This window comes from Chiroxiphia lanceolata, chromosome 3 (assembly GCF_009829145.1).
Source record: "Chiroxiphia lanceolata isolate bChiLan1 chromosome 3, bChiLan1.pri, whole genome shotgun sequence".
Classification (NCBI taxonomy): domain Eukaryota; kingdom Metazoa; phylum Chordata; class Aves; order Passeriformes; family Pipridae; genus Chiroxiphia; species Chiroxiphia lanceolata.
Genome location: NC_045639.1, coordinates 19183388 through 19207275, shown reverse-complemented (window position 1 = coordinate 19207275; position 23888 = coordinate 19183388). Strand labels below are relative to the sequence as shown.

General features: G+C 37.5%; 1 protein-coding gene across 5 annotated transcripts in view; it reads left to right on the top strand.

Moving 5' to 3' along the window:
- The window catches only part of MARK1 (microtubule affinity regulating kinase 1), a 58463-nt gene that overhangs the window by 5940 nt on the left and 28635 nt on the right, over positions 1 to 23888 (top strand). For all 5 annotated transcript variants that reach the window (XR_004355987.1, XM_032682508.1, XM_032682506.1 and 2 more), the window contains exons 2-3: positions 16779 to 16982; positions 17557 to 17610. Coding sequence is in view for 4 of the 5 variants with exons in the window: in XM_032682508.1 (XP_032538399.1) it covers positions 16779 to 16982; positions 17557 to 17610 (258 nt within the window). In the remaining variant the exon portion in view is untranslated. The remainder of the gene's footprint in view (positions 1 to 16778; positions 16983 to 17556; positions 17611 to 23888) is intronic.

Genomic DNA, 23888 nt, shown 5'->3' with positions numbered 1-23888 from the left:
AGAGGAGAGATGATTTTACTATTAATGTGGAGCTATAAATCTATGGTGCAACTAAAGCCCTAACACAGGTTTCTACATGTTGGTCTACAAGTTTTAGAGTTTGAGCAAACTTTTCATATGTTGCAATATTGGAGAGAAAGCATTTTACCAGTTCTGTTTAGTTCTTATTTTTTAGTAGCTTCAGCCTTTCCTTTATTTTAAAATACGCATTTGCACTCTGTGCTGCCCTCCAGGTTAAACATACTACTTGTAAGCTGCTGCAGACAGTGACAAGTTTCAAACTTAGCTTATTTATGTTGTGGTCGTGACACCATCTATTTTGTCATTGTTGTTGTTATTAATGGAATGCTTGCTTTTTGTGGTTTGGTTTGTTGCTGTGATTTTTTTTAATCTTTCTGGAATTTCAGAATAGCCAAAAAAATTCTTTTAAGGCTTGACAGTTTTTTCTGGGTCTTGATTATTGAATGTTTACTCCGCTCTAGATAGAGGTAAATTAAGAAGAAATATTCTCCACAGTTGACTATTTGTGAAAAGAGCCACGAAAACAGGAAAGTTTCACCAAAACGTTCTCATTGTTCAGTGTAATGAATATAATGCAACTCAATCTGAGTTTTAATAAGAAGCTCTTTCTCCACATCAGCTACCAAGCCTGTTTAATTGTTAGCGTTTCTCTACTTGTTCACATTCTAAATTAGCTCTTTTTTTGTGTGTGTTCTCCGTGCTCAGTGCTAAACTGAGCTTTAAATTGGGCCAGTTTTATTTCATGTAAGAATGAATCATCTTTGTTTTTCTGTGAATAACTTAGTAAAATAGCAAAGTCAAAGGATTGATGAGATCTCTCGAGGTCAGTTTAAGACTTCATAGCTGTATGTTATGATGCAGCTTAGATAGTTTTCTTGAGCATCCTCGTGAATCTAAGGTTAAAAATTCCAAGAGGATAAGATGGCCCTTGTTTTTAAGATACGTTTCCCTGTAACTGTTTCAACTTTTGTTTCCGAAGCAGTCACCAAACATGCTATAGCTGTGGTGGTAAAATAGTTGAAGGCAAAAGCATTAGAAAGTAGCTCTCTGTGCTTATCATAATCCTGCTTTTTTTTGACCTGAGATGGCAATTAAAGAAAAAAAAAAGAAGATGGGTTGATGGGGGTTTTTTTTGTTGATTTGTTATTTTGGTGGTGGTTTGTTTGGTTGTTTTGTTTTTTTAAGGTAAGCATTTTTATCAGGGTTTTCTTTTTGTGTGCTTTCAAAGAAAACAGCAACCTATGCTGAAAAACATATGTTCACAGTTGTAGTAAGGTGCCTGCACAGTTAAATTCAGCTGGGCTACAATTAACCTTTAAAGCAGTGAACCAGACACGCTCATGGAGCAGTGCCACAGCTTAGTCTGTAACGATGGATCAATAGAGTGTATTTATGTGAAACCCAAAAGCACAGGTTTAGTGGGCATCTCTGTAGAATGAAACATCATTATGTTATTCTAAAATTCTCCATCTTATCAGGACAGCTGAGGGACAGACACCTGATATTGCTTAAATCACCGTGGAAAGCAGGCTCTCTTTTGCTGGAATGAATGTGTTGTCCATGAGTTTTCAAGTTTTCCTGTTCTGCTGTTTGTTGTATATGGATTAAGGAAGAAGTAATTTTCCTTCTTTTATCTTGCTGTTCCTGTGCTTGTGGGACACCTTAGGTTTAGATTCTGGTTGTCAAAATGAGAAGTGGTCTGCACTCCGTTTGTTTGATTAGCATGATGTCCTGCAGAGCTGTTCAAGATCTAAGTGCTCAGTACCAACAACTCCTGTCCCTTTCTGTGCAAACTATTTCAAATTAGCAATGTTTTATAAAAATGTAAGGTTGTTATAGAAACATACATTCAAAATGCAGCAATACAACATGTACTGGACAAAAGATGTTGTTTTTCTTCACATTTGTTTTCTTCAAAAACCTGACAATACAGCAGAAAGAGGACTCTTGGTTATAGTTAGCTTTAGCCAGAGTCATTGTTTTAACTTCCAAGATGTATACTGAATCTAAAAAAGCATTGAATGCCCACACATTGATATGTGTGTTCATAGGTGTAATGATTTCCAAGGTGAGGATTGTTATACGTAGTGGAGTTATACTGAGGTCAGAATGAAACACGTTCACGACTTCAGATCAGCCTCTGCCTTGTTCACTGTGACCTTGGTGGTGTGTTGGTAATTAGCAGAAAAATAATCCTGGTTTATGTTTAAGCATCTGTAGAATTCACAAAAGTAGCAGAATGTTTATCAGATCGGAGAACGATGTCCAAACTTAATATATATTTTAATTGATTCTTCATAAGGAGCTTTGTCCAGCTGTGTTGCAGAACTGTATTTTAAACATACACAGCTGTGGGATGGGTAGCTTGAATAACAAGACAGACCTTCACCTCTGATGAAAGCACTTGTGTAGTACATTGATGTTCATGTAACTAAACATAGAGAGTTACTGGATAGCCCATGGCAGTCTTTTGCAAGAGCAGATAATGGTAATAATACTACTGGTGACAAAGTCTAATTGTTTCTATATTATAAAGTAATAGTAGTACATGATAACTTTTAAAATCTCAAGCAGAGACAGAATTAGGCAAGGTTGTTAGAGAGAAGTGATATGTTTCATTAGGCAGATGTGGTTGAAGAAAATAGATTAGATTTGGATAGATTAGGCTCTAGCAGGGCTTGCTGTAAAGGCTCTGCCCAAGGCGAGCCTTGTGGTAAAACCTGTAGAGCCTCTGCTGTGCTCCTGTAGGAGAGCCCACGCCTTACTCATGGTGCTGTAAAACACACACCTTCTTGTAAGCGGAGGCTCAGCCTTAGTCACTGTGGTACAGTGCTATTTTCAACTCTCCTGGAAGCTTCCCTCCTGGCTTCCTCCTTTCCCCACTGTTCTTATCTTCCTCATCTCAACCCAATAGTCAAGAAGAAAGTAATAGAAAAACAAAGTAAAACATCTTTTACTTGTCTACAAGGGGAAAAGACCATTTATTTGTAATCTTAATGTTAAGGGTTATCACATAGATAATTTATCTTATTTAGTCCCTCAAATACTTGACCAATTTTGTTTTAAACCTGGTACTAGTCTATAACCTGCCATCACAGCAGCTTTGTCCATACACATTTCCCCAATATCCATCTTTCTGAGTTTCTAATTGCCTATGTGAATTCATTTCTGAGGGAGCTGGGGCTGTTTAGGCTGTACCAGGGAAGGTTTAGGTTAGACATTAGATAGAAATTCTTTACAGAGAGAGTGATCAGACATTGGAATGGGCTGCCCAGGGAGGTGATGGAGTCACCATCCCTGGAGGTATTTAAAAACAGACTGGATGTGGCACTTAGTGCCGTGGTCTAGTTGAAAGAGTGGTGTTGGGTCATGGGTTGGACTTGATCATCTCAGAGGTCTTTTCCAACCTGGTTGATTCCGTGATTCTGTGATTTGCTGGCCATTTAAAACCTGCAATTTGTTATATATCACATTGTTGCTCCTCCCGCCTTGTTTTGTCCCCCATTTTGCTTAGTAATGTGTTTTTGTGCTGGAGCCCGGTGTGCTCATTGCCAGCTTCCTTATGCTTCTCACTCGTTCTGGGACCTTTTCCAGTTTTACTCATTTAATGACATAAGCAAACCCAATACAAAGCTTTGCAAAAGCTACATAGTTGTAGCTCCTGTTTATCCTCCAAGTAATACCCTCCTGTATGAATCCCAAGGAGCATTTTAATATGGGAATGATCTGAATTGTAAAGCTAAAGGGAGTGAAGAAATGCTTTGCTGTGGGTTGGTTGGGAGGACTTTTCTGTTTTGGGGGCTCTTTTTGAGCTAAAAGGATTGTTACAACTTGAAATACTCATCAGTTAAACCATATTTTCCTCTCTCCACGTTTCCTTCCCTCCACCCTACTAGAGTTCCTATGCTTTCTTCTCTCAGATAACATCAGAGAGTAATCAAAGCTTTATAATGATTACTTAGGAATTTTATAATGTTCTTTTAGAGATTTTCTTGATACACGCAGATACTCGAGGATTTTAATGGGTGAGAATTGCAGAGTTGAAGTGGAGTGTAGGATGTAATGCTGAACATGTAGCAGTAGTGTAAATTACTTGTGCTAAACAGTAAATATCTGAAATTCCTTTTGAGAGTGCATGCTTGGCTTCAGTTGTATGCAAGTATCTTTCTATTTCGTAGATGTTTCTGTCGTTACTTAAAATAAGCAGAGACATAGCTCAGAAATTCAGAGAATCTGGTGTTAAGAAGAGTCTTACTTCTGCCTTAAAAATTACCTTAGCTTGTGAAATGCTACACTGAGCTCTTGCAGAGGATATGGTTGTTTTCCACAAATGGATTACATGTGTAATGTATTTACTCATATCTCTATTCCAGATAATACTATTGATTCAAGGTAATATAATTCTTTAAAGCGTTTGGGTTTTTATGTACTTATTTTTTTTCCCAACAGTAATCAGATTTTGTCCCCCTGCCATTATTACAGTAAGGACAGCCTACAAGTGGTTAAAAAAAAAACCAAACAAAAAAACCAAAAAAAAAAACCAAAAAAACCCCAAACCCAGGAATATATATCTTTAATTGCTGGAGGACTAAAATAGTATTTTCTCCTTAAGATCAGACTCTAGAAGGAATAGCAATTTTAATCATTCAATACAAAGAAATGTGTACAGAAACTATTAATACTACTGTGCTGAGCAGTCTTTAGTAGGCATACCTATGTATAATATCTTTTCAAATTTGTATTTTTTTAATTTGATACTAAATGAACAAGACTGGCTGCTTTTAGAGTTCTTTCTTCCAGTTATGGGCATAAGATGCACATGAACAAAGAAAATTTATAAAAGCACTTCACAATGAAACTCTTGCTCCATCTACTGCATAGTCCAGAGAAATCTTATCCTCAGAAAGTTGGTATGAGCAATGAGGGTTGAGCTAAAATAGGTGCTGAAATTAGTCAGTGGAAGACATAATTACTATTAGAGAATATATGACTACAGCAGTGTTCGTAGTCAGGCTAAGGGAAATCTAATCCCTCAGCCTGTGCAAAGTAGACTGATAAAATTAAAACTGCATTTAAAGGTCCTTTTTAAGAAAGCTATTTTTGCTTACCCAATGATTGCAGAAGTATAGTGCTCATATAAAAATGAGAAACATAAGAATGTTTTCTAAATACTACAAGATAACATATTGATTATTATTACTGATGCTGTTGTTACCATTACTAGTTTTGTTTTACCTTTTGTAAACCCTTGTATTTTGTTATTGTGTGCAGGCTTTTTCACTGTTACTCGTTAAATCCATTTCCTAGTGATGTGTAATATTAAGTTTCAGTAGAATGGTTTTCAAAGTGAGTGATGTCAAGCCTTCTGGAGTAGCATAGAAGAGACAAACTGGACTCCTATATCCATGTGTTTGTTGTCTTTACTGTCACATGATAATTACTAACCTGAAGAAGCTGAATTAAATGTAACACTTGACTATTAACTAGAGTTGTTATGATAAAGTGAAATGTTAATGGTGCATGAGCCATTTTCCTAATATTATCTTGATTTAATTGAAGATATTTATTTCTAAGACTAGCTCAGCTAGTGACAAACAGAGGAAAATAAAAAAGCAAGCTGGGAGACTGTCAGGTATGTTGGCAGGCAGCATCTATGTATATTTGAGTAAAGTATACCTCCACATAATTTTTGAGAAAGGGTAGGAAGCTATGCCTGATTCCAGGTCAGCTGTTGGGTCATAGGAAGGCAGTAGGAAATGAACAGCTGGTTTGTTAACTGCTTGGTGAAATGAGAAAGATGTTTAACACGGTAGCTCTCATCCCCTGAGATTGGAAGCATTCTAGTTAGTTTGGTAAATTAAGGAAAAAAATTCCCATTGAGTCTGTGATAATTTAGGGGTTGCAACATTGCATAAAGGATGCGTGATCATCCTTCCTACAGTGCAGTGGCTTTCCTCATCTTTTAAAAGGCAAGGAGCATTTTAGGACCCTTGGCAGGTTGATGGTGGAAGAGAGAACAAAACATTGCTGACAGCTCATCCTAAGACTTGGAGTGATTCAGTGATGTCCATTTGAAATCTGCAGAAGGATAACTTTCCTTTGAGATTTTGAGGACGGATTCCCAGTTTCTGGTAGGGAGATTGGTAATTCCTGTCACTTGCTGACATTGCCCTCAGGTTCCCATGACTTCTCTGCTTTCTCTTCCTTGAGACTGAATCAAATTAATCCAGCTACTCGAGCTGGAGATTTCCAGGCATGTTGTTTTAATGTTACCCAAACTGTTTTGATGTCCAGCTCATGACAGAACCAAGAGTTGTCCCTGGTAGTGGAGGGCTGGAGGCCACCATTGCTGCTACGGGTTATTTGTTGTATCTCACCATCTAGATAAAGAAGTCTGGAAGTGTCCAATTTTGACGTTTTGCAGGCTGGGATATGTGTAAAGCCCATAGCTGAGGATCTGGGATTCCTCACCCACAGATTATCAAGGACTCAAGAGAAAGTCACGTGTCTTTTCTCTTACTGTTGGATTGGCTGCTAATTTTAATGACTGTATTCATTTTGAATATATACTAGATTTGTTCAAACCTCTAATCGTAGATTATTTGGCTTGTCTTAAGTTTTAGCCATATATATGTATATACATGTACATTAATTCTTCCACATTTTCTTACCTTTTTATTTTAGTGGGCTGGGTAAATCCAACATCTGTTGGTTTTAATTTTTTTATGCATTCTGTGATTTATATTTTTTCACTTCCTGTGACTTACATAACGTGGACTATTTTATTTATTCTTGTGCTTGGCTTTTATATCTCAGTTACACTCACACACGATTTCTGTTTATGATTTGAATTCAGGACGTTGACATGTATCTGGTGCCTATATGTGATATTGTCAGTATTTGTTATCTGCTGTATTACTGTATCAACCAGTTGAAAACATCTGAAGAAATGTATTCTTTTTTTTCTAGCTATGTTACATACTTTGCAAAATCTTTTAGGAATATTGCTGCTTTTTTTTTTTTTTTTTTAATTGGCTTTCTAGTTGCATGCATCTCTAAAGTGCAAAATTACAGTAGTTTCTGATTAATAAATAATTGAAGCCCAAAGGTTAAAATAGGTGGTTGCACAAGTTTAGAAACAAGGGGCTCCACGGAAATTGTAGTCTCAGCTCTGTGTAAAGCGCACTCTTTGATCATAAGATAGGAGCTGGTCCAAGGGCCAGACAGTGTTTGGACAGCTTAAAGTTAAGCATGAATCTGTTGGGAATATATTTGCTAAGCTGAAATGTGGGGTAGCATTATCCACGTAAAGGTAAATAGTTACTGCAGCCCGACTGAGGACATTTTATTTGATCTGTTAATTAACACTTACATGAAAAACAAGGTAGAGAGCACTCAGCAGCAGGCTGTCTTCATTTTGCTCTGTTTGTTTTCTTTGAGTTCACCAAGTTCCACTATACTGGTTGGCTTGGATACATCACCATAATCTTGCTCTGTATGAAAAGCATAGTTGGTCTTCTGAAAGCATAAACTTAGTGGTGTCCTTATAACTATCTGCAGCTCCTACCATCAGGTCAGGCTCTGCTAGACTGCTCTCAGTAGACAAAACCATTGTAACTGATTGCTGCTTGAGTGCAGGCTCCTTGGTAGGAATGTCCTGTGCCATCTGAGGTGCTTCCTCCTCTTAGGAAGGTGTCTGCTTTTCCTGTGACAAAATGTGTTACTCCTCAAAGTCAACCTTTGTATCAATGCTTATGAAAAAAAAAAATGTCTGCGGAATGCTGGGCCAGATGATATCCTGGCTTGAATATGAAAACTGCCTTTCCTTGGCAGATGAGGCCCAGTAGACACTCTGCACTTCAGTCTACTGAGGCAAGACTTGTTAATGACGTCAGAAGTCCTTGTTGCAGAGAGCTGGACCAGCAAATACTATTAAACCTCAAAGCTGGAGAAACTGAGCTCGTATACTCTAGTGCAAGAGGCCATGAAAGTTCTCTCCAGCTCAGGAAGGTTCCCTGCCCCCTCCCTTGAAGGCTGCAGCTCCTGTGGAAGGGCATGAGATAGGCCTTATTAATCTGCTATAAATTCATGGGTCTCCCGTCCCCCCCACCCCGATCGGGCAACAAGTTAATTTTGAGGATTAGTTTGTTACATTTATTTTGTATGTGCTGTATTGTATGAAGGGAGATATTACGATGAGTCTCTGTAACCTTTAGATTCCTAAAAGGGATATGTCAAGAAAATATTGGAAAACCCTTCTGAACATTGGGTAACTGCATTTGAAACACAGCTTGACATCATCCTAAAACACTGCAGAGTCCTGCACTGCTCTAGACAGTTTCTTTTCTAGGACATGTGTGCATCAATTAGTATGTATTGCTATCAGGTTGGATATTTTAATTGGTCGTCTCATCACTTTTTAGAAGCCGGCTTTACTTCAGGAATTTAATAAGACCTTGAGGTAAAATAGTCTTCAAAATGAGATGGTGATCTGTCTTGATGAATTCATCATTGGATGAATGCAGTAATGTGGATGTAAAGCCTTTAGAAATGCTGTCCAGCTTGCTAAAGGAGTAACTTAACTTTCTGTTTTGTGTAGCAGAAACGTTAGGGGTGCTTTGCCCATGCATGTCACCCCTAAAGGGGAGCTTCTTAGGCTCACATGGTGCACTCCTCTGTCTCACACACCCGGTGCAGGTAAACAACACAAATAAGCAAGTCTGTTTATTTGTTTGTGGGATTGGTTTTGATGGGTTTAGGAGTTTGTGTTTTGGGAGATTTTTGTTGTTGTTTTGGGGTTTTTTCCCAGTCCTCCTGTGTTTTTTACGTTGTTGTGGAATGGGAATAAGTATCTCCTAGCTAAAGTTTCACTACTGGTGTCAATTTGCCTCTGGATTATCAAGAAAAGTGGTGTGATCAATTTTCTTTTCCATGTTGTTCCTGTCCTGATAGTGTGGTTCCGTGAGAGCTTAATGCAGAGCTGATGTGGTGCTGAATTCCTGGTGCTGGATGTTTCCCTTTCTCCATGGCCCTGTGCTGATGCTTGGGGAACTGTTTGGGGGTCCATGTGCTCAGGGAGCTGGAAGTTACCTGGCAGAAGAGTTGCCAGGGTTTGTCTGGCTTGGATGCCTGTGCTGGCTGCTTATCCTGCTGCCCCACTGGTAGTGGGGTTGTAAGCAGGTGCAGATGTAGGCAGTGTTGGGTTGGCTTCAGAAGCCGTCATGCCACGTGGGGACTTATCTAGAGTTGTTTTAGATATGCAATGGATAAGGAAAACATTCCCGTTTCCTAAACTTTGAGAGAAGGAATGAGTTGAGATTCAGAGCCTGGTCCCAGTTAGCTGCATGTATGCTTTCATTCTGGCCCAGAAGAGTGGTTGGTTGATCTTGTGTCAGACACACTTCACACTCTAATCTGGTCGCTCTTTTGTGAGTAAACCTTGCCTCATACTTCTGTTTTCCTTGTCTGGAGGAAAGCCTCAGGTTTCCAGATTGTAGTCTCTAGACTCTAGAGACAGCCCTTTCCCCTCAGTTTTGAAGTTTGATTTTATAGCATTTTTCACTTCTTGTGTCCCTGAAAATGTCTGAGAAGCTCCATGTGCTTGACATGATCCTGAACCATAAGTTGTTCCATGTCTCTTCTGTCTTTTATGAGACCAGTTGAAAAATTACCTGGCTGCATCATTTGTAAGTGCAATAAAAACTCCTGCCAGTTTCCTTTGCCAGAAGTTTCGCTTTCTGGGTGTGTTCCTGTTCTTGTTTAGTTGGTTGAATTAATGGTGAACATTAGCATGTAGTTTTCTTTCTGTTTCACTGAGGGTTTTGGAGCAAACTGTGGGTGCTGTACATTCAGAACCAGTAGTGCCCTGTAGCTGCCTGCATCTCTGGGTGTTGGCAGGATGTTCTGGGTGAGCTGGGAATGCTCACTGGGAGCCCTGTGCTGGCAGGTTTGAAGAGCCCATGTAATAAGTCAAAAAAGATTGATGAAGTTAAACTGATCACTTCCTGAGAAAAGAGCAATGGCTGGAAAGAAATGTGGAAAGAACTCTCTGTCTCTGAAGGACTGTGTTTAAATATGTCCAGGAGTCTTCCCCTTTCCTTCCCTCTTCCATAAGTGCTTTTCTTCAAAAAGATAGATTTGTGTTAGGTTTTGTGGGTGAGGGACCTTAGCCATTTTATTTTGACAAGGTAGAAAATGTTTTACTCTTTTGCTTGGTAGGGCTGACTGTAGCTTCTAGTATTGTACCAAATGACAAATAAAAATGAGTAAACAAGAGGATCATAGGAAAAACTTTGGGTTTTTTCCCTCCCCTTGGCTCCACCTGTGGTTTGCTGCAGCAGCTTTTAGCTGACTTGTCACAGTTTTCACTGGGGCTACAGGGAGGGTTCAGTTTTGTCGTAGCAATTAATGGAGATGATATGGGCTGACTGTCCTGAATTAGCCCTGGAAAATCTTGTTTGTGTGTTTGGGATGAGTCAGGAAGGAAAGTGCCAGGTTGAAATAACTGTGCCAATTCTGAGTGAAATGGAACAAAGGCAGGAAGGTCCTGTTCTGCTGCACCTGCACGCCTGGCCGGGCTGAGGGCTTCGGGCCCAGGGGGAGGAGGAAGCGTGTTAGTTGAGTTCAGGTTACAAGACCTGATTTAATGCTACGAAGGTATTTGTTTTTCTGAAATGTTTTCACTGACATCTCAGGGATGGACTAGCACTTTTTTTTTTTTTTTATCCTTTGAATAAAAAGGATCTGTGATTCCATGTGATAATGAACTCCACCCTTCCACATGATGTTAGTGCTGTGTTTAAAAAAAAAAAAAAATAAAAAGGGAGCGAGAGTAATATACCATGCACAGGATTAATACAGGTTGGTGCACCGTATGAAAATTAGAAGTATTCTGAAGATCCTTGTGTATGAAGTTCTGAAACTCTTACTAGCTCTGTCTGGTGCTGCACTGGTAGATAATGGGCTGTTTCCTATCCTAGATTGCTTTGAGTATGGAGCTGTAAACATTGCAGCCTGTGTAGCTTGTGAGTAGAAAAACAATTCTGTCTTGAAGTGTGCAAGCTTATTTCTGATGTGTCTCATATGTTGATCTATGTTGAGCACTTAAAAGACAAACAAACAACAAAAAATCTCAAGCAAAACAAAAAAAATTCACCAAAACTTTTAAGGGGTTTAGATTCCGTAGTAACAAACACAGAATAAGATTTTACTCAGTGCTCAGCGTGAGTTTACTTCTCGCCACTGTACATTATATTTTAGAAAGGGAACTTTATTGTCTATTGGCATTAAGGGGTTGTATTTCACCTTGCAATAGAAATGTTTTGCTATTAGCTTTGAAATTGTTTTCATGAAATACAGAATATTATAGCTGGGAAGAAAAGGAAAAAGATGCAAAAAAAAAAAGAATAAGGGGAAAGTTATTTTGTTCAGTATCTCTCTTAATACTGTATATTGGACTTTTAATACTATAGATTGCCTTTAGATTGGATTTTTTTAGAAAGTTTTATAAAATGATTTTCAGAATTGCAGCATCAGTTAATTAAATGTTTACCTATGCTTGACTGAGGCCAGCTTTATTCAGAATCCTTGTATCTTATTGCTGATAGCTTCAAGCTCTTTCAAAAGTTCATGCCTGGAATTTCTACGTATTATGTAAGTCTGATCTAAACAGAAGGAGGCACATGCGTGTATTTGATTATTTTCTTCATGCACTTCTGGGAAGCATGCATGAGCAAATGTGGGGTATGCATACATGTTAAATTTTGTCACAGTTTTGTCTGCTTCTTTTCTGTCTCTGCCATATATGGACCTTGGTATCTCATTTAAAATCTGTATATATTTCTTTTCTCACTCTATATGTTTGTTGCTCGAGTTTTTCTGAGCTTAGTCCTGCCTGTTATCTGCTGTTTTAATGGAGAAGGTTGGTTGCTTTTCTTTTTGGAGGTTTTTTAATAGCAAAGTTTCTATCATGCATTCCCAATCTAGTGTGCATTTAATTATTGATAAGAAGATATGAAAAAAATTGTGTACATACATTCGGTCTTTTTAATTGCCCCTTCCAAAGCACTCCTTCATGTGTCTGAGAGATGGGAAAAATTAATGCTTTAATAATTGTGGTATGAAGTGATGTGTACATGTGGCAAGGGTAGGCTGTAGTTTTGTGCAGATGTGAGGTGTACCTGGAAGAGGAGGCAGTCTCCTTTTTCTGATGCAGGCTGAGGGGTCAGGTGCTATAATCTCGTGCGTTGCACCGTGCATCACATCTGTGTGCCTGGACCTCTGGATGCTCTTCGTGTGTATGCACAACAATCCAATCTGAACAGCTCTGTTGGTTTCTACGCTGAGGCTTACCCAGAGCTTTCAAAATATTTGACTCTTCCAGCTTAGTTTGATTGTTACTTCAGTAAAAGAAGAGGACTTGCTTTAGGTGGCTTGCTGGAAGCTCCTGTGTCCTAAAGGAATAGTTACAGACAGCAGGCAGTTAAAACATGAAAACAGCTGGACATCCAGGACGTTAATTCACACCTCTATCCCCTTCCCCTGTATTGTCTATCCAAGCTCTTAGAGATCACAGCAATATAGAAGATGGTCTTCTCAACCCCTCAGACTCCCTGTCTGGGCTAGCTATTTTGAAAAATATTCGCATATTTGCAAAATATGACATCTGTTACAAATGCTCATGTGTGTGGCACGTGCTTGAAACTGTTAGGAGTTACGAATATAAAAATTGGCTGCAATGTACTTAAGTCCAGAACAGGATATAATATTGAGAGAGGAAGTGTGATGATGTGCCTTTTCTAGCACTGCATGTGCATACTTTGCTTCCACGGGCTGACTCTACCAAGGAATTTGCCTTGGGATAGTTCGAGATGGGGAAAATTCAGCACTAAAAGGTTTGTTTAATCAAGTGAGGTGTGTTTGTCAGCAGATCGATGTGTGGAAATTACCCTCTTACTCTGAAGGACTATGGAGACCTTTAGTGTTTTTTGAGCAAGAAAGGCTGTGTGGACTGGTGGCCAGAATGGTTTTGGGGAATTCTCAAGACTAAGCTGTAAGAGCAGTTAATACAAGTTATGCTGTAAATTTAATTACAGTGTATAATCCATGAGAATACTACTCCAGTGGCTAGTAAGTGGATATGTAAAGTACTGGAGCCCACACTTTGTACCTACTTGGTGGGGTTAGTTCTTCTGCACTTTCTCAAAGATAATGTGTCTGGCCATCGGGTCATCTTGCTTTGGCAAAGTTACCTTGGGTAAACAAAGAAAACGATAGCTTTGAGTCTTGGGGAAGCACTGGCTCAGGTTAACTCTCTTGTAATCTTAGTGCCATTGACTTTCTGTAGTAACTCTGATGGAACATGTCAGAAACAAACCTAACTGGGAGTAATAAGTGTTAATCATGCTCTCTTCAGTAACAATTTAAACTTGGATGCTAGAAGCACTTTTTTGAGAATTCTGAAAACACAGTAGATTTTGTTTTGCATGAGTTTTTGTGTTCTTATTTTTAAGTACTTGATTAGTGTGCAAAATACCTAAATGTCTGCTCTAGTAGTTCCACCTCTAAACTTTTGTTTCTGCTGCACTTTGTTTTTGTTTAAAACTGCATTTTATTTTAAGAAACGTCTAATTTTGTTTTTATTTCTAGACACATTATTTTACACTGACATAAACTGAATATATTGAGAGTCATATTCATGATGTACTAGTAAGGTAGTGTTTCCCACTACACTATACATAAATTGAGATATATGATCAGGGTATGTAGAGAAATAACATAATTCCGAGTTAAAATCCTGTGTGGGAAATTCAGGTTGTTAGCTAGAATTGTTTTTAGATGGCAGTGAACTTCAAGAAGAGAGTTGGGTTTTACTATCCCCTTGTTTCCAGCACCCTGAAAAATTTCTCAGAATTTAGAGATTGTTCTACTGAAATGGCATTTTAAATAGCCACATAGTAACTGATGCATAATGAATGACTGTATTGTAATGGACCAGAAGGATCTTAAAACTATGTAGCCTGTCTTTCTAAACAGTGTGGATGTTGCATGCTTCTGTGAAATTCAGCTTCAGTATTGTTTGGAAATAGTCTCTGAGATACTGTTAGTTGACCTTGAATTTTTTTTTTTTCAACTTCTTAAACTTTTGTTGTAATTTTTTTGAATGCTAGTTTCTAGAAGTTGATGAGATTCTACTTTAAATCCCTCTGTACTTTCCAACAGTAGCAAGCTGTTTATGTGCAAAAGAGAGGCCTATTAAAAGACTTAAGAATAATTTGAATTTCGTTCAGTGTTGTTCAGATTCAGAAATTGTATATATTTATTTACATGTGGCTCCCAAACTAGGAAACTTGACCTTCTTTATGCATGATTTCTGTCATAATTGGGAATAACTGGGGAGAATGGTTGACTCTGAAGATAATCTGTTTAAGAGGGAATAATTAGGAACCATGCAGGCTGGCTTAGTTTTTCTGTCACAGAAAGACCAAAATCCAGAATCATCATGACCATGAACCTTTTTACTTTTTTTTTCCCCTCTTTGGATTTGGTCCTGTGCTATGTTGCCATTATGATTAAATGATCCTTTCCCTGTTAAATCTGCATTAAAATCATGTGTCCTGTGAGGCCATCTTATTCTTTGTCCATGGCACTGGTTTAGCTTGCCTATCCAACTGTTTATCTAAGACATCTCTCCATTGGGAGGAGGCTAATCCAGTGAAGCATAGGAAACTGGCAGTTGGTATTAGGGTTGCTAATGCTTCTGGTAGGTATTGTATTTCCTGTAGTGAAGATGTAATTCTGTGTGTAAACAGGCTCAAAAACTTTCAAAACTTGCTTGTGTGGCACAGTGCTGTAGCTCCAGACAGGGTTTTAGGTACAGCTAAAATATTCATTATTAGCACCATACAGATACTGATCTCACAGGGTGTATTTTTAAGGAAGACTTTTGTTTGGGCTGTGGCTTATCACGTGTGAGACTAGTGTCCGATTTTTGAAGGAATTTTTCCAAGCCTTCTTGCCTGAGGCTGTCCTTCTGATCTTCTCTTTCCAAGTCCACAGAAAATATTTTAATTATGTGCTTCTAAAGGGTAAATACTATTACTAGAATGTTATTTCATGGCTGAATAAATTTGTCTGATATACAGAATCTAAACATGCCTGGCTTGCTTGGTTCCCCAGTAACTTGGAGAACAGTTTAGCAGTGGGAGTACAGTAGTGTTTTGCAGAGAGACTCAGGTAACGAAAAGACAAACAAAATTATATTTAGGGCCATTCTCCTGGCCATAGTGAATAATTAATAATGCTGGAGATGATGTAAGCAGAGTTGTGCTACATTTGGGAAGAACATTCTGGTTGTGGCAAACTCCTTGTTTTTTCCGGTTGTGTTGCAGCTGTTTGCTAGTTTTCCCAATTCCACCAGTGCTTATGTCCTGAAATAATCTCATTTGGTTCAGTGGGACCTTAGTGTTTACGGGATGGGTTTGACTTCAGTCTATAATAAATGCACACTGAAGCTGGAAGCACTGATTTAAATTCTATTTTGTATACGAAAATAATTAATTCCGTAAGGAATGATGGGTGAGATCAGCAGAGAACAATGTTAGGTTGAGTATCGGGAGAAACAGTGAAATCTCTGGCTGCCCTCAGTCTGCTGAAGGTCAAGGATCTAGAAACAGGCTCAGTTAGTGCTCTGTACACAGATATCCACTTTTTAATTGAGGCAGTCAGTAATGGGAAAATATGAAGGTATCTCTTGAGCTTTGCTGGTGCTTTGTGCTTAGCTGGGAGTAAGCATGCCTTTCTGTTATAAAATCTAAAAACTGGTCTGGGAAGACACTGTTTCTACCTCCAGTATTTGCCAACCTTAAAAATCTGTAACTTGAAAGATTAGAAGCTAAATTATACCTGTTAAATGTTTGTACCCATCTGCCACTGTTAGAAAGTATTTGAAATACTGAAACACTTACCACCCCTTTGATATTTTTCATTACGTGGATTTCTCCTTGGAACATTTCCAAGCCCCATCTGTATCTTGCCCCTTATATACTTGGAAGTTAGAGTACAGAAGCACTGCAGATTTCAGTGACTAACATCTAATGTGGGATGATGTGTTGGCATGCATTAAAAATAACTTCCTTTTAGTTCTTCAGACTTTTGATACTTAAAATATTTTATGAGACATCACAGACTTTTAAAGAATAGGTATGTTTAAATAAAACTGTAGATTATTACTCGAATGAGAACTTTTGTTACTTTTACAGAAAGATGCCAACATGTTTGGGGAGCAAAGCTTACTTGAAAAAAAAATTTTTCGGTAATGTTATTTGAGTGAAGAAAGTTAAGAAAAAAAAATTGAGTAAAACCTTGTTTCCAAATATATCAAAGTGCAAGTATATTTTGTACTGTGTATTTTTAAAAGACTAAATTTGATTACGATTAGACAGGCAACATAGTGCTATACTGTGTATTTGAGCATATTTTAAAAAGGTCTGTAATGGTTTGTTGATTACTGCCTAGATGTCTCTACTTTTAGTTTTGGAGCTGGTAAAATCTTTCTGCATGCTTTTTTTCACGAGACACGGATCAAACTCTGCCCAAAGACAGCATGTTCCCCTTAGGCCGCTGTCCAGAATTATCAGTTATATTGTAAAAGTAAATAAATGACTCCCCTCTGCACCTTTTTATGCTTTTAGTCTGTTCTGTTGCAACTGCCTAAAACCCAAGTAGCTAAATTCCCAACTATGTTGTCTGCCTTCCAGCATACCTCTGTGGATGGATACACTGAACCACATGTCCAGCCTATCAAGTCAAGTAGCAGACAAAACATCCCCCGATGTAGAAACTCCATTACATCTACAAATGAAGAGCATCCTCACATTGGAAATTATCGCTTACTGAAAACAATAGGAAAAGGAAATTTTGCCAAAGTGAAACTGGCAAGGCATGTGCTTACTGGAAGAGAGGTAAGCCTTTAAAAAATAAAAGGAAAAAGTCTGACAGTCCATTTTATGTTCCCTTTGGCTATCTTTATAATTAGTATTTCTTCTAGAGGCTGTTTCAGGATATAGAAGAAGTTAACTGAGATGCTTTCTCCTAACCACCCACCTCCTTTTTTAAAATGTAGCTTCCCGGGGAAAAGATCAAAAAGTTTGTTGTGCATCAGGGGATATTTTGGGTCTGGGAGGGGGTCTGTTCATTCCCAAACATTTCCAAAACTGAAGAGAAATATATTGGTGGGTAGATTCCATTGATATTGATAATTTGTTGATAGATTATCTGTGTTAAGAGAGCCTGGTTTTGCAGTGGACAAGATAACATTGTTCTGTCCAAACACTGACAGAAGTATAAAACAAATTCCTTGCTGGCAAAATTCTGACATCCTAATAGGTCAGACAGTTTTGCTTGATGAAATGTATAGAAGTAGATGCATATGCATGTCTTAGAGGTGAATCTGTGCTTTTGCTCACAGAGGTGCAATATATTTTCATTCAAACCTTTTTCTGAGTTTAGTAATTCATGCTTTTTTTTTTAACCGAGGTTGCTGTGAAAATAATAGATAAAACCCAGCTAAATCCTACTAGCCTGCAAAAGGTAAGAATAGACCATAACATCTGAAATTCTGTAAACAGATGAACTGTGATCCTTTATTTACTTGACAAAAATATTTGATGCCTTTATCCTGTTTAACAACATCTTTCTGTACGTATGACCTTGGGAGAGGGTGATATCCTATTGTCTTTGCTGTAATGTGCACATACCATTTGTCTGGGGGCAGTCACTCGATGTGGTTCCTATATAAGCATTGCTGTTTTGCTCTTCCTTCCTCCTCTAGCTTTGCTCTTTGCCAAGAGTAAAATTTGTTTTTAATTAGGTACATGAATACATTGTCTACATACTAAATCAAGATGTAATGCTGTAAAGGATGGTATTTTTCTTGGATTTTTCTATAATGAAGTAATTGGGTTTTTGTGGACTTAGAGTACTGGTTTTTATTGCTTTAATGGGTTTCTCTACCTTCATCTCTATATTCTTTCAATTTTAATAAAATGTTTGCTAAACTCAAGGGACATGTGGCCATTACTTTTTGTGTATAGAATTGACAAAATGACCAATATAATCAGAACAGTCTTGTGTGTTTATGCCTCTAGAAAGAAATTCAGAAGTCCTTTATAATCATGGTGATAATTGTTTTATCAAAACCCTGGGGGTTTTTGTTTGGTTTGGGTTTTTTTAATATTTAACTCTGCATGTGTTTTGTGGCTGAAGGACAGAAATGTTGTATTTCCTACTGGAGGATGCCCATGAAAAAAATTTGGGATTTTTTTGTTTACAAATACTAGACTGCTGCGTTGGTAGCTGTTGAAATGAGAGAAAGAGGCCAGAGCTTATTGCTGTTCTTTTATCTCTGGCTGCCATTACTTTTTTTTTTTTTTTAAATTGTGTAACTTTGGTTACGGGGAGTTATAAACAGCTTTGCTTTAGTTTCTTTTTTCTTTTATTTCTTTTATACTTGATTCATTTACTTTAATTTCTCTTTTGTAGTACTTTTGAGTGTGAGTTCTTCCGGATTTGGTTTTTTTAATTCAACCTGCTGTGCAGTCCATGCAAAAGCTTTGCTGTTGTTAAGTCCTGTATCTTATATTATGCAAATCTCTTTGCTGATATTTGAGCTAGTGAAGAGGGACCCACAGAGGCAGTATGTGACAGAGGATATTGTGGAAATCCTGTGCTGCTCATGTAGCTTGTTTCCTACCTAGCTGGCTGTTCACTTTTGGAGAGCTAGGTGAGTTTGTCTCATTGTTCAGCAATAAGAGGGTAAAAAAATGTTAAAACTTTATGGAAAATTAAACAAGAAAAACTTAGTTATGAGACAGTTGTTTTTATGATAAATAAGTTACATTTCACAAAATATATTCAATAATAATTCAACAAGTTGTTCCAAGTATAAATAAAACTTTCAAGGCCTACAAAAGATGCTGTCAAACTGCACAAATAGTACACAGAATACTCATACAGTAGAGCATTGCTGCTATTATTTGTCTTTCAAGTGCAAAGCTGGTAACAACATAAACAGTATTAGGTACAGTTAGAAGCAACTGATAGCAGGCTAAGGAGAGAAGTTTTAAGTTTAATGATTTAAACACAATTTCATTCTTCAATAGCTTCTAAGAATATTTATCCCATACATCTTCTGCCTATACTGGAAAGTGGGATCATTTGTTGATATGTAGTTTTCCTTTGTAGAATATTCATTATAACTTTCAGAAAAAATAATCTTTGTTTTGAAGCCCTGTGTGTCTTCAACTGTGACTGAGCGAGTGACCGAATACTGATTCTCTGAAAGCTTTTAAATAAGCTTAAGAACAGTTTTTGCCCAGTCACTGAAGCAACTGTAAATAAAAAGCAAATAAGGGTGAGAGGGTGGTTCATCAGCATGCTCAGAAGAACTTCTATTAGTGTTTTGATGGATCATTTGTGAACTCTGAATAAAACAACAGAAATTCTTGTTCTGTTCTATGAAATCAGTCATCCTTATTTTTCTTTCTACACTGAACTATTGTGTAATGTTTGTGATTCTTTATGTACCATTTAGTAACTGTAAGGTGAATTTTTATAATTTTGTCATCAGGGTTATACTGTACGTAGGGCTGTTAGTAGTTAATTTTTTTTTGTCTAGAGGTAATGCTGGGAATGGGAAGTGGTGATAGTAGTATTGTGTTAATAGGAAGAGACACTTCCTAATAAAAGTTTACAGAGGATCATTTTAGTACGTTACTGCCACAAAATACCACTCCTAAGTTTGAACCCATCTAAACTCACATGGTTGAGAGGAAAGTCTCTAGAACTTCAAAACTTATAAATTATATGCAGTTCAGCAAAACTTCTGGGCCTTCAGTCACTGCTGATTGTTATTAATCAAACAAGACAGATTTGTAGTGATCTTAGGCACAGGGTCATTGACAAAACCATCCCCTTTCCATTCACTGGATGCTAAGTGCAAGTAGGTTTTGCCACAGTACTTGCTACTGACCTAATTAAGTGAAATGAGTCATCACAGCTTGGCATGCACCATTCTGTTTTGTAAACAGAAATATTTGAGCACATACTTCAGTTGCTGAAAGTGTCATGCAAGCTGGGTCTGTAGTTAGTCACGGGTATAAAAGCAAATAGCATTTAGTTTTTTTGTAGGTGTTCTCTCCAATGGCATTCATGCCATGTAGGATGGAGAGGGTACTTCAGACATAGTTGTTTTAACTGGGGTTGTCTCCTGACATTTGGAGGTTTAAGCTGACCTTGGGAATTTTTAATTTTACTTTCTTGTGCATGCAATGTGATAGTCTTAAGTTACACTATGTATCTCACTTCAGGACCTCTACCTCTTTAATTAGGAAATCAATGTCGGATTTGTTTTGGTTTTAGTTTGTTCCGTATATAGTTCCCACCTTACTCAGTGGCCACCTGTTTAGAAGACAGAGCTGGCTTTTTTGTTGACTTTGTTACTATCTTGATAGTAACATATTGTAATGACTTAGCTTTTCCACTGTCATTATTGTAATTTGTTCCCAAATGTAAGTATTTGGGTTTTGTCATAACTCAAATTTATATCAAAATAGCTGTTCTATTTTCTGCGTGTCTACTGCATTGGAAGTGTTGTCTTGTACTGGCTTTATCAGGGATGTTTCTGAAATAGCATTCTGCTGCTGTTCTGCAAACTGCCAGTGGAGTAGAAGGTGCTTTTTTCCCCCCTTAATAGGTTTAATTAGGAAATTATATTTCAGATTTTTCTCCTTTTAAGGATGAGCGAGCCTTTTATTCTTGAAACATATTTGAAGCCATGAACTTCGGTTCTTTCTGTTGTTAAGAAAAACAGAAGTAAAGAAGTAGTAGAAGATTTGAAACAATTTCAATATGTTGCCTTTTGAAAGCAATTTTTTTTTTTTTGCAACATCCGTTCTCAAATGGTTTACAAACTAGAGAAGTGTTCAAGTACATCTTTCAAAACAAGAAGAACCCTTGGTTAACTGAAGATTTTCAGTTTGATTGTAGTGACTTAAAATAGTAAATCTTAAACATAGCTGTCAATCTGGCAGCAAGTAGAAGTGTTATCAATGGTGTGACATAAGATCTTTGTACTTTCTGCAATCTGTGCCCTGAAAAATTAAGCTGGGAATGCAAGAATCGAATTTTTAAGTCTTGTGCCTTTTCCTTAAGTACAAGTTTTAGGAATTCAGTATGGTGCTGACTGTTCTTTTCTGTAAGTGAAGCTATTAAGGCTACAGCCTCTTTACAACAAGGAGATGCTTGTTCAAGAGGGTTTTCTCGGATTGTAGCACTTTTTTAAGAATGAAGAGCAGTCCTATAAATGTGTTGTAGAGCTGGGGGAGAGAAGTCAGGGAGCACTTATACCTTCTGAGAGAGCAGTACACTGCTGCTCAAGAAAAAGAGATATGCATGAATTCTGAAAATGCTATTTTTTATCAGTAAAATAGATTATAATCCTGCAGGTTGCCGTGTCGTGAAAGGAGAAGCAATATCACTGTTATGTCCAGATTTGTATGAATTTAACAGACTTGACTTTGTAGGAAATAACTATAGTCTTTTTGTTTAAATACCTCTATATGCAAAGAAAGACATGTATCCCGGGTGTTATTGAGGGGTGTAGTAGCTATTTTTTAAAGGTATCTATATTTGTAAATATATAATTAGTGATGTAACAAGTGTTAATGACCAGGGGAGATTTATTGCAGAGTTGCAATGTAAAATAATGTACTCTAATACTTGAATATTGTTAACTCTTTTATTGAAGTATTGTCCATCATTCAGAGATTTTCTGGATTGTTTCTCTCTTGTGAGAGAAAGTTGGGGTGCACATTGGCATTTCCTTAATTTTTATGAGTATGCATTTATACTGGACCAAATGAAATCCTGAATATGCACCAGGACTTCAGAGGACAGTTCATTTGTCCAAATTCCATCCTGTTCCCTTTCTGCTGTTTTGAACTACATTGAAATAAGATTCCCTGTTCTTTCTGGGCACTCTGCTGAGAGACACTTAGACATCCAGTTGGACCCTATGGGCCAGGAACTACCCAAGGAACTATCCAAGTTCCTGTAATGTGGCTGTGTTTGTGGTCTCCACACAAAGCTGCTCCATTATTTCAGTTCTTCCAGCCTTTCAAACATTTCTTCCTTCACGGGTTGGAAGGTATGTGTCGCATCAAGCAGCTTTGGTGAAGCTGTTTGACTTGGTTACGTAGCAGTATTACAGACTCTGTAAGTTACATCTGCCTAATTTACAAGATGTCCTTTACCTGAGTTGCTTCAGAAAAAGGTCTTGAAAATGTCGAGTTACAGGTAAACACTGCTGGAAACTTGTCAGAAGCTGGTAATGGCTGCAGAGCACAAACTGAGAGGAATGTGGATTTCCCCGTGAAGAAGCCAACCTTGTGTAATGTAGTTTCAGTAGTGGCTGGGCTTTTGGGAAAGGAGTTTTATAGGAGTACAACCACTTAGGGTTTTTTAATCTTTTCTCAGAGCATACCATTTAGTCAGCAGGTACCTGCAGGTAGAGTCCAAGTTTTAAGCTATTCTTTCAATTCTTACTCTGCTGATTTCTTTCTTTCCCTGCTCTCATGAGTTTATAGGGAGACTGACACTACAGGATAGGTAAACAAAAAAATTCATTTTTATAAATAAACCGCCCATACTTCCAGTCTTGGTGATGTAGTCTATTCAGAACTGGACCAAAATGTTTCTTTCATATAACAAAGTATCTGCATCAGACTGGAGGTCAGTAATGTTGTGTCTTGAAGAAAATAGACTTTGGTGTCTGTTTTCTAATAGGCTTTTCCTTTATGGAAATAAAAAATACACATGGAACAAAATTTCATGATTTCATGTCACTGTAAGATCAATTTGAATCCTAAGCTATGTGCTTTACTTGAAATATAAAATTGTGAAATTACTTTTTATAGAAGTCTCATATTTTAATCTTGCTTATGAAGGTATGTGCTCATTGCTGTAACTTTTATACCAGCATTAATAGAGTTAAGTTATGAAATATCTTTCTAATCTTTTGGCAGGAATTGCAGTTTTTCAAATACCTGCTTAGAAGCTCTTCTGAAGGTGTACCATTTATTGGTTTAGATTTGTTAGCTACTGACCAGCTGATACTGATTTAGCAGAGAAATTTATTCTTGTGCAACAAATTCAAATACTCAGAAAAACAAAAATGCGCAAAGAATGTCCTGGTGTGATGTTCTTTTTCTTGGCAATAACTGACTTTATGAGGAAACAAGAATATTTGCTGAAGTTAATTCTGGTGCATAGGATTACATACCCATGTGTTACGTATTGTACACAAGCAAACTGCATCATACTGTTCACGTTTTCTCAGAGAAATGCTTTTAGTCTTTGCTTCCTTCTGAAATTGTTTTAATGGCAATTTAGGGTAAATGCACAGTAATTAGTGTGAAATTCTTAAATAATTTAAGTATAGAACTGTATTATTATTTCTTAAGCTGTAGTGATAGTACTTTATCAAAAGCCGAATTTCAAGAAGACCTATAGTCTTAACTTGTAGAATAAATGCAGAATTTTAGAAACATTATGACCAAGTTGCACAAGTGGAGTGAAAAACCATTAATGTTGTCTAAGCAAAAGAATTTTAATTTCTCTTAACTTGTAGCCATAGCCATCATAAAATAGACACTAAAGTGCTACTCATGAGGAGGTGTTTGGTCTCTGGCTTGCATCATTTTACCCTTTTGTGAGGGTTGGATCTGAACAAATGGGACTAATTTTGGAAATGGAAGGAGAGATGTCTCAAAGACATCAGACAGGCAAAACAGCAACAATGCTTAGGGCTA